This window comes from Dermacentor andersoni, chromosome 1 (assembly GCF_023375885.2).
Source record: "Dermacentor andersoni chromosome 1, qqDerAnde1_hic_scaffold, whole genome shotgun sequence".
Taxonomy (NCBI): Eukaryota; Metazoa; Arthropoda; class Arachnida; order Ixodida; family Ixodidae; genus Dermacentor; species Dermacentor andersoni.
The window spans coordinates 215,608,772-215,620,616 of record NC_092814.1 but is presented as its reverse complement, the minus strand read 5'-3'; the positions used below and the strand labels follow the sequence as shown (position 1 = coordinate 215,620,616).

Here is an 11,845-nt window from a genome sequence, read left to right as displayed (position 1 = left end):
CCATCTCTTTCTAACTACACCCTCACTGTTTGCAACCCCCGGTTCAATGGTGCCGTGAGCCGGAGGTTGGCCATCTCCTGTAGGGCAACCTAACAGAGTGGAAAAGACTACTTCCAACATTTCGCATACACCTTATTGCCGGCATGCTTCTGCATGGCCTGGTGATCCTGTAACTGACGCCATTCTCCTGCTCCTCCTTTCTCCCTCTGCAAAATTATAATGCAACCTTGCAGAACACACACTAACGCAAAAACACAAACACTCGTCATATGTACACATAAGTTTATTGACTTCATTCACGGTGACACCCCACACATTTCAGTTAGACGAAAATAGTATCACTTAAAACTGCATGAGGCAGTGTAGTGCGCACATCGATACATGAATAATATAGAGTGTGAGGCTATTTACTGCGTGAGAGATCGCAATTGAGACAAAAATACGCTTGCAGTGTGTAATACATTTTTGAAATCCACTAGTGAAGATTCCACAAGCAAGTGTCAAAAATATCAGATTTCCTCCTATTTACAGAAACTGCAGGCAATCACACTATGCACTATGATCCATTTTTGATCTGTTTAATACATATATTTTCCACCACCAACAGCGCGCAAGTTTCCTTAATATATGCAATAAGCACAAATTGTGTAACGTTCTTTGGAAGTTCTGAGCTGCTATTCTTATTTGTGTGTGTGAGTGTGTGTGTGTGTGTGTGTGTGTGTGTGTGTGCGTGCGTGCGTGTGTGCGAGTGCGTGTGTGCGCGCGCGCGCGCGTGCGTGTGTGTGTGTGTGTGAGTTGAGACGCTATTATTGGTAACCGAATGGAAAACTTCCATCGCTGCAGGGCCTCTTATCTTTTGTCATGTATCTTTATAGTTGTGAGAGCGTTACCTTTCGATCACTTCTGAAAAGCTGCTCAGCTCAAACAGCTAACGGTTGAAATACCAAACATTTTATGATAACAACGTTTGATGATACCAAGAACTGTCCGACTTAAAACAGCATGATCTCATTCGTGAAACGGTGAGATAGGTGTTAGGCAGGCACATTTCCGAGAATGCTATCAAGTTGGCATCAACTGCAAGGGAAGCAGTAACAGGAAGTTTACGACTTCCCATACCGGCATGACACGCCCTGGAAAAGTCTGCCCACGTTCTCGCTTGAGTTACTGTGCTGCAGGCTGCCTTGCGCGAAAGTGATGTGGCGTATCGTATCATCAGTGTGCTCCCTCGGACAGTTAAAAATTTAATTAAATTATGGGGTTTTACGTGCCAAAACCACTTTCTGATTATGAGGCACGCCGCAGTGGAGGACTCCGGAAATTTCGACCACCTGGGGTTCTTTAACGTGCACCTAAATCTAAGTACACGGGTGTTTTCGCATTTCGCCCCCATCGAAATGCGGCCGCCGTGGCCGGGATTCGATCCCGCGACCTCGTGCTCAGCAGCCTAACACCATAGCCACTGAGCAACCACGGCGGGTCCCTCGGACAGTGTAGCAGGTTTAGGTATTTTTCTGCGTATCACCTTAATAATTTCGTGCTTCTATCAGGGCTTAATCATAGCACTGACATGTGCTGTGCGGTGTTAAGTCATCACCAACGTTTAGCCGTTATGAATACATGTGCTACTTGAACAAAGGTTTTCCATTTTGTAAGCCCATCCTACAAATTTTAATCAGTCTTCAGTAGTCCTGCAAAACAAGCTTGATATTGTGCGTGTTGCGTTCTCCTTGAAGCTTGAAGAAATTTTAGGTGCTTATAGACACTGTTGGGGCGTGTTCCGTGCGTAATGCAACACGCAGGTTGCCCCATGTTTGGGATGACTCCCTGGAATTTTGATATTTTGTACGAGTTCTTATATTACCAACGACAAGCGTCGATGCCGCCTGCTCAAGTAAGGCTTCATACTCTTCAGTAAACAAATCTCTGAAGCATGGTTCATTTTCAGCTGTTGCAAAATGTTTCGCAGCCTTTCCAGCAGTCTTAAGTGGCAACCAAAGGCTCAGCGCCATTGCAGTTTTCAACTTTGGGCTCCCAGAAATATTACACAAAATAAACACGTTGCTCAGGTTTCACCCGCCACGTAAAACGTTTTCCAATTCTGGGTGCTGATTTTAGGCAAGATTTATTGGCCTTTGTAAGTGTCTTCATCGCACCACGAAGTTTCAAGACCGCATAATCACTCAGTCATTCATGAAACTGGAGCAAATAATAAATACGGCGCCTTAAGTGAAAGAAATGCTTATAGCGGTTTGGTTTGGTTGGTTTGGTTTGGTGCCTATAGCGGGCTAGTCTGATCGACTTAACTTTCTCTTTGTCTTCTTCCAGTCATTCTACAGGCTTTATTTTATTTAATTTATGTATTATTAGTTTGTATTAGACACCAAGCTTAAGCTTTCTGCTCATTTTAGGCCCTGATCCACAGTCAGCGTTAGCTTTTTATGACACTAAACCAGTACGTCCACTTTAGCTCGTATTCTAAACGCGAAGCGTTGGGCTTGTCGGTTTGTGTGCAGTCACGAAGAGTACGTTCCATGATGACAACGCGTAATTGAACAATGTAGAGGCTTAAATATTCACATGAAGGCATTCCTGCATGCTCGGCACTGACATTCAATAGGACACTTTGACAGCGCCTGCGCAATGTAGTTTTTGTAGGTCTAAAGTGTTTTACACCAGGGACTTACTTACACAGCAATATAAGTGCATATGTTTACTAGCGGGAATAACAATGGGTGCTACCTGGGGCCTCGTAATTTTTTTTTTTTACATCTAGATGATGAAGTGATGGCATGCATGACTAAGCGTTCTACAAACTGAATCAGTAGGGAGAGCAATGAATCAATGAGCTAGAGAGTAGGCGGGCAATATCAGTAAGTGAATGCATCAGTGAATGATGGGTGAACGATACCCTGAAACAAATAACAGCCTCATTCTTCACAAGGATAGAGTAAAGTCTGACGAGTTAACACTGACGTGAACGTCACGAACGACAAAGTGTTAAAGACATCAGTTGACTTTTTTTTCTTTTACAAGTTCATTTAGTTCATTTGTTAAAGCATGGCACTAAACACAGATTCGAGAGATAGCAAGCTGTATATAAAATATGCAGCACATACTATATTATATCGCTCTTTGTTCGAACAGTAATACGCAAAATCTACTCGGGCGATATTCCATCCGCTTTTCAGTCACATGAAATGTTGTTGTACTGCCTGTTTACACCTTCCATAATTTTACACGCACGACCCGATGTTACCTGCTTCTCCGTCTTTTTTTCTGTGTGTGAAGCGTAAGTGATAGAGCAAAAGAAAGCCCAAATAAAGTGGTGAATTTCTCAACACCAGCAAGCATTATTTCCTACAATTTAATGATATATGCAGAAATAACTTATAAAAAGCAATGCAAATACATTAAAGTATAGAAAACGGGAATGTGGCTCGTATGGTTTCTTTCAACTTCAAAGCGAGTATTCTGTATATATTTATTCAATGTAGAGTCTCATGTATTGGACAAACTGGCAACTAGCGATAGTAAGTAGGCCACTTGAAGAACGGTGATGGTAAGAACACCGTTTTGCTTATGTGAAAAACGGAGCGCTGGTATTCAGTAAGTGATAGTTTGTGCGCCAGCACGAAGAACGAAGTAAAGCATTGACATTTGTCTCAACAGCAGAGCTTGAAGTTAATTCACATGAATTATTCAGGCGAGTTCAATTTTCCTTCTTTCATTCTTCCATTCCATTCACTCCTTAATAACGATAAATGTAATAGCTTCCGAATCTACTAAATAAATTACTGGGTGTCACCCCCCATGTTCCACAAGATATGAAGCGCTTTCTGCATTTAATTGCTGATAATACTCATGCCTTGTGAATGACTGGTACCAGAACGTAGACTTCTAGAAGAAATATCAAAATGTTTAAAAAGTTACTGAATACACCAATCAAGTAACCTCCCAACTCTGTAACCTAGCATCTGGTACTGGAAGTGACAATAAAGAATGTACCTTTGACTTATATTTCTTCACCATTATCTGTTCAGAACTTACTGTATCAGACAATAAAGTTTTATAATAATCGTAGTTGGCTAAACATATCCGTCACTCTCACAACCAATCACTCGACACAGTCTACGTACGCTTATAAAAATAGCACATGCCAGACAAGCAGGGCACATATGTTTCCCTCGGCTGCCGAGCCGACATCAGTACCCACAAGTTTTGCCGCTGATGAACTGCTGTTGTGAGCGGAGCATGATGTGAGCAATGTTCGCAAAAACAAACAAAAGAAAAACACCGCGGTCGGGCAATGCGACAAAGACGTCAGCGTGCCATCCGGTGCCTCTATGACTAGAGGAAAATGGAGCACATTCTGGAGCCACTTCGACACTTCACCACTCCTCGAGAAACCGCACACGTGAGTTTCAACCTACACGAGACCTGCAGGGATGCGGAACGCTGTCTTATCTTCTTTTTTTTTTTTTAGTTCACGCAGTGGAGTTCCACGCCCCCCCCCCCCCCCCCTTAATTGTTCGTGCGTTTAAGGATAACAGTTCACGCAGCACTTCCCAAGCATTGTTACGTACAATAATTCTAACGTAGCACAAGCTTCACGCCTGGAGTGTTCCCACCCAACATGTGATTCGACAGTGGGCAAGAACTTTTGCCTTTTGCTTGCAAACAGTTTTTCAATGCTTTGCACCACTGATTCTAGACAACGCAGCATGACCCCTGAAGGCATGGCACAACATGCCTCGAAAACTTGAAACGTAATCTGTCATGACACATTTATTTGCGCGCAGAGAAAAAAAATTATCAAACGTTGCGACCAACTATCACGATCCACGACGGTAATACGAACGCCTACACGAGTGCACGTGCATCGGTAAGCTAAAGCATTCTATTAAATCAGTAACTCCGGCATCCAAGGAGACTTGTGTAACCGGAATCCGAACCAATGTAATCATGTTGGCCCTATGCAGAAGCTGTCTATGAGCATTGACTTTTTTTCTGCTCAAGGCGGCAACCCGAGTGAGTGGTTTACGCTCTTGCAGTAACAATGCACATTTTTGTAGACGCTGCAAAAGGCAGTGACGAGGGTTCGTGCTCAAATGTCTGCCTTGAAACACTGGCATCCAAGTACTGTTTCTCCAGTTACTGCACCATTAAACGACAGGCTGCTGTTATTCTTCGATAGTTGTGCATTTCTCAACGAGCCTGATTAAGCAACGAGCATCGTTAGGAGAAGCATATGAATTCTCATATGAGTGCTCCAACTACTCGTCAAGCTAACAATTGGTCAACGCTTTGCATCACTGACTGCGGCAAACGCAGCGTCGCCTCTTGGCAGGCATGGCACAGCATGCCTCTTAGATTACGCCATAGAACGTTTCTTTTTTGTGGAACAATACAGTTGTGTTGTTATTTGCAGCAGTACGCAGAAAAAAAAAGAGAAGCCATGATGTGAAAAGGTCAAGTTTCTCACGCACATAGAGCAACGTTGGCGAGTTTTTACAGTGTTTTGCTTCTGCAGATAATACAGGGCAAATTTTTCTCCTTGCTCATCAAGATTACATGTTAGGTTACAATGCTGCTGCGTCAAGGATTTTTATAAAGACACAACCTGACCTGATCAACGTCCCGCATCCCTGAGGCATGTGGTGCTATCGTCACCTGCGATTGTTCTGCACATACACGATATCGAAACTCATTTTCATTGGCGTAGCGGCTAGATCATAGGCCCCCAAGAACGACCGCGGTGTTTTTTCGCACGTTTCATGACTGCAGTCGCACCGAAAGCTGCGTCATAATGGAGGAATGGCCGTAGACAATCTCGTCGTGAGGCCGTCGAGCGCAGCAGCGGATGCGAGCCTGAAACTCGGCGTTGAATTTCTCCTGCAGAAAGAAAATAAAAATCAACAAGAGTCACAAACATCGCAGAAAAGAAGAAATTTTAAGGAAAGGTATTTTTGCATTTTTCTCTGTTTAGCAAGCCTTGCACAAAGCCTCCGGGTTATAAGATTAATCTCCGAGAGAACAGTAAAGGTAATAGAGACACCATTCATCCTCTCTATAAACATTAGATACTGCAGGCGCATCGTATAAAAAAAGCAACAAGTCAGCAGAAGCAAGCATTATATTTTTGGGACATGAATTGGTCGTCGAAGAGTTCGCAACCATTTTTTCGTTTACTTTTTCGATATAAACATAACACCACAAGTTTCGTCTGATAGATTTGATGGAGTCAGGTGGCTCGCTTCGCCGTACGTGCTAGCAGGCAATTGTTGATACACCATACAGTTACACAGCCCTTAAGTGCTATAGCTGAGCATAAATGTCAGAGAAGAACCAAGTGAAATCGCGAAACGTCTATGAGGTCTCGACCACTTCACTGGTCGGGCTTCTCAGAAACGCGCAGCATCTGTTTGTTAATTGGCTGTCGGATAACGTTTCTATGCGTCCTTTTCTTTTAGCCGTTCTAGTTTAATAAAAGCACAGTTCTGATAAAATCGCCTTGTTCTCATTAAAATTCACTGCATTATGCCTTTAAACAACGCTGCCCTTTCAGACAATGCTTGTGAAAACCTGTCAGCATTTCTTGTGTGCCAAGAGATCCGCAAATGAACGCGCTCTGTGCTCTTAAGCAGGCAGACCTACCGAAAGTGTCATTCATATTCAATAACGGAGTGATAATGAAACATAACACATGATTGCGACGTAGTATAGACCGCGCAACACAACTGTAGACGCTGATAAGTCATGGCCTAATAGCAGCCGCTAACGGACAGAACTGCATCAAAAAGGTTCAAGAGAAAAGCTAATGCTTTCAGTTGTGTTGGGAACCCTCATGTTTCTATTTCTGAGCGTCCCCGCATCGAGTACAGTCGCGCTCTTTTGCTTCGTTATTTGACATAGCCCGGAATGTATGATAGAACAAGAGAGGGCTTGTTGCAGTGCCCCCTTTCAGCACTACTGCGACTTCGAAATCCAACGTAGCGACTTGGCTGGTCCACTACATCAAAGGCTCGAAATGACGTAACATACCGACAACTAGCAAAGATTGTATCTGTCCTGGAGTTTCCCTGTAGCGCAACCAAACCAAAGCTTTTAGCCTGGCGGTAAGAAAAAGTGGCTGCTGGGGTGGTTATATCGTGCGTCACACAGACCTCATATCGTTCTTTCAACCCATGAGTCTCATTATGACTGCGATAACATAATGTAATGATGTGGGCAAGACTACCGAGGAGTATGTTAGAGTAAAAAGCTAAATGTAAGAGCTAACATATAGATGGCAGAACACGCCTGAATTGCTTGCTTTCATTAGCTCTATTAGTAAGCATAAAATTTAGTAATGAAGTGTCATTCTATATTCGAGCAGTTTCTTACGCGAGGCGTTCCTTATTAGGCAAAAGCAATTACTGCTCAGCTTGTACAAGGAAGTATAAAAGAAGATCTAAAATAATCTCAAAGGAGGACCGAGGACACCTGAATAAAGAAAAGTTAAATGAATTCTGGAGTTTTAAGCACGATTTGGTTACGAGGCACGCTGTAGCGGGGGACTCCAGATTAATTTTGACCAACAGGGCTTGAACGTGCATTTTTGCATTTTGCCCCCATTGAAACGCAGCCCCCGTGGCCGGGATTTTATCCCGTGACCTCGTGCTTAACAGCGCAACACCACAGCCGCTAAGACACCGCGGCGGGTAAAAAATATGGTTGCCAATATTAAACCTAAATCACTGCGGCTGGCACCGAGGCATATTGGCGAAATTTATTCGTTGCCTAACGAAGAATGGAATGTTTTTGTCGGCTAACGCTTTCTGGCTGAACTGCTCCAACAAAAAAGAAAGAGGTGTCTGGATGTCAAGATCAATGAAGAAGATGAGGGAGAGGGGCTGCAGATTCAATTTTTGCACACGCGTGGACGATCTAGTGAGATCGCCGTACCGTGTCGGCGATCCGAACCGTACCGTACCGCCGTAAGGTGTCGCCGTACCAACCAGCTCGTATACAGACCTTAGATGTAGTGAGGTTAAATGGGGCAACGATGTTCTAAGACGCGTGTCACACAAAACAGCTCCATTCACAGCATTGTATGCGCAGTAATAATATTATAAATGCGAGCTTAAAGAAAATTTGCGGTTCCACTTCCACGAATTGATCTCCTGCCTGTACGGCAGCGTATGGCGCAGTATCGTGCTAAACAGGCTTCGTCTAGGTGTTAAAGGGGCACTAAATCAAAACGCTAAGTCAGTTTAGACGGATAACGCGTTCTCTGAAAACTCTGTTGTCGCTAGTTTTGAAATAATACATTGATTATTAGAAGCGAAAATCAAGGTCAAATTTTCAGTTTTCGAATTTCGCGCCGTGTCCTCAACGCAGCTACGTCACTGTGACGTCACGAATTTCAAAGTAGCTTTTCGTATTTGGGTCACGTTTGCTCAGAAAAAGTTCCCACGACTCGCCATGTTCAATCTTTCGCTCTTTTAGAACACACTGTAGTCTATCTTTACCGCTAAAGAATTAACTACGTTCTAGGGGCGGATACTTGAAGGAGGCGTCGCCACCTGTTTATTATGATTGCGCTTTTTCTGGCTTGCCAAGCATATTATTGCGATAAGACTGGTGTCTTTGACATAGTAGAAGAGTAATTTACTGATACAGAAGAAATCGATTTTCTCTTTAGTGTCCCATTGAAATGGCAGCGTGGGTAAATCACCAATATTGTGTGCACTTTGCGTATGCTGTCCTTTCTTTGTACCCGCCGTAGTTGCTCAGTGGCTATGGTGTTCGGCTGCTGAGCACGAGGTCGCGAGATCGAATCCAGGCCACGGCGGCCGCATTTCGATGGTGGCGAAATGCGAAAACAGCCGCGTACTTAGATTTAGGTGAACGTTAAAGAACCCCAGGTGGTAAAAATTTCCGGAGTCCCCCACTACGGCGTGCCTCATAATCAGAAAGTGGTTTTGGCACATAAAACGCCATAATTTAATTTTTGTCCTTTCTCTGTGTCATCGTCCTGTGGTGCCTTATGCCTGATCATAGACTCCTGATCAAAATGCTCATCTATTGTAGGATTCCTCAGCCAGCCATAAAGAAGGGGTTCGTCGTCATCATTTATTTTTCGCATTTTGCCTCTTTAAATTATAACAGAATGTGCATTGAGAAACGATAGCGCTTCAGCCTGCTGTATGGATAAAAATAAAAATAACTTTGAAATCAAAAGAAGATAAGCAAAAGGAGGAAAGACGGCTTCGCCTAAATTTTGATCCAAAAGTAGGCAGTGCAGTTAATAACTTTTTCTGCCTACTTAGATATTGATTTCATTGCACAAGCAAATCCCCAGTCCATGGCAGCTGGCTAGATTAATCAGCCCAAGGTCGACTTCTCTGCTTTGGCTCTCGTCATCTTCATCAGCCTATTTTTAAGTCGACTGAGGACGAAAGCCTCTCCCAGCGATTTCTTACCTATTTCAACCGCTAACTGATCCGAACTAGCTACCTGGACATTTCCTCATTTCATCACCCCCGCCATATTTTCCGCCCTCCTCGACTGCACTTCCCTCCCTATGGTAGCGATTCTGTAACACTGCTGGTCAACCGCTTATCAGCTCTACACATTACATGGTCTGCTAAGCTATTTTTTTTCTCTTAATGTCAATTAGAATATCGGGTATCCCTGTTTGCTCTCTAATCCACACCGCTCTCTTCCTGTGTCTTATCGTTACGCCTATCATTCTTCGTTCCCTTTCTTGACAAGTAACCTTCTACTTATTGACACGCAAGATAGCAAGGTAGTGAAGACATATGTGTAACTCTTACGTTTGCAGAAGCTCTCTGCGAAAGCAACAACATCAGGCGATCCTACCTCACAGCCACTTTACTCAGAAAAAGAGAGAGAGAGAGAGAGAGAGAGAGAGACAGGTATTAAGCAGAAAATTGTCAGGTTGGCTGCCCTACGATTGTGAAGACGAACAAGGGGAATGGAAAGAAGTGAGAGAGAGAGAGCAACGCGGTGACGTGTGCCCGTGCGCGGACAGCACCACGCAGTTAAAGGCGCTCGCACAAAGTGTAATGGAAGATAGCCTTGCAGAGAAAGCTCAACCAAAGTGACAAGAAACATTTGAACACTGGGTTACGATAGAGTAACGCGAGAAAGAGGCAACTATAGAGTTCCCTGAGGGCGAATATACTTCGGAAAGTAATGAGTACTAGAGGAAGACAGTATCGGAGGAAGAGGAGACCCCGCCGGTGTAATCGATGTCATCTAGAGCATGGTGCTCACTCAATGGCGCAATCTACAGTGATTTTCACCGTTTGTGTGCTTATTCTTTCAACTTATTGCTCATATATTCACAAAACTGTTTTTTACGTGAATGCTCTCTAGGATTGGCCATCGCCGTGGCCATCCTCTCATTATCACGTGGACAGACTATCGCGAGTGGTGAGAACCCAAGTGTCCGCCAATGAGGAATCCCTCTTGCGTAAGAGGTTTCATGAATAGAAGCACTGAGTGGCGGCGCTTGCTAAACCTTACGGAAGATACGGACTCTATACTGCGCGATGAAGAGAGGAAGGTGGTAATAAATACTTACGCTGTAGATGGCGTAGATGAATGGATTGTAGCAGGAGTTGCTCATGGCCAGCCAGTGGCAGCAGAACCAGATGACATTGATGTAGCGATATCTGCATGAACAAAAATAAGTGCAGGAGTGAAAACAGGCACCACCACCATAACATCCTATTTGTAGTATTAACAGAGTAGGACTAATGTAAGCATGTTTCTCAGCGACAAATAAATTATTCGAACGCGTGCTTATATATCTTTCTCCAGTGACCGCTTTATCACCGACTAACAAATGTTAAATGTTATCGCTCCGCGCGGGACGCGCCTGCGCGTATAGGAAATTTCGCGGACGTTATCTATGGTTCTATCTGTTGTCTATTGTAACCGAACTTTGTGGAACCTAATTGTATGCGTGACACCTATTGGATAGTACTTTCTGGAAGACACGCGGGCACCAGCGATTACGCTGGATCCTTAGACTAGTCATGTATAAAAGCCGACACGCTTGTCTCGCTGATCTGATATCGACGATCGCTGACTAAGCTCGCCGCTATCGTTGTGCTTTGAGCATCACTTGCCTTTGTGGGCACATGATCGCCCAATAAAGAGTTAGTTTCATGATTCACAATTTTCGCTGCTGTGTTCTTCAACGATACATCTGGTGGATGTAACTTGTGTTCATGTACCGATAGCCCTCGCAAAGCCGTGAAACAAGCCCGAACCGCGAAGACTACACCAACGTCGTCCCTGACCATCGAGCTGGCCTCAGGTTACGAAACCAGCACCCGTAGTACAGACTTCTTCCCGAGAAGAGCAAGAAGCGCACGGCCCCGATAGCAGCAGAAACAATGGCAGATCCAGTGTCGCCAACACCGATCGTGCTGCAGCACCCTAAGGAGCCACCGAGGTTGGTCGATAAACATTTGAGGACCCAAAAAGCTGGCTGGAGACGTACGAAACGATTGCTACATTTAACAATTGGAACAGCGATGACAATGCGTCATGTCTTTTTCTCATTGTAAGACACCGCCAGCACGTGGTTCGAGAATAGAGAAACCACCTTAATAACGCGGGACCTGTTCCGCAACGGCTTCCTACAGACCTTCACAAACGTTGTGCACAAAAAGCGGGCCCAAACTCTGCTAGAAACCAGCTTGCAGCTGTCCAACGAGAACATAGTGATCTTCACCGAGGAGATGGCTCGCCTGTTACGCCACTCCGACCCGGACATGCTCAAGGAAAACAAAGTTCGTTTCCTTATGCGGGGTGTAAAACGATA

At 44.3% G+C, this 11,845-nt stretch overlaps 1 protein-coding gene across 1 annotated transcript in view; it reads right to left on the bottom strand.

Moving 5' to 3' along the window:
- Positions 1 to 265: 265 nt before the first annotated feature.
- The window catches only part of LOC126547907 (neuromedin-K receptor-like), a 239,472-nt gene continuing 227,892 nt past the window's right edge, over positions 266 to 11,845 (bottom strand). The window contains exons 4-5 of the mRNA XM_055063356.2: positions 10,595 to 10,685; positions 266 to 5,895 (exon numbers count right to left, since the gene is read on the bottom strand). Coding sequence (XP_054919331.2) covers positions 5,776 to 5,895; positions 10,595 to 10,685 — 211 coding nt within the window. The 3' untranslated portion in view covers positions 266 to 5,775. The remainder of the gene's footprint in view (positions 5,896 to 10,594; positions 10,686 to 11,845) is intronic.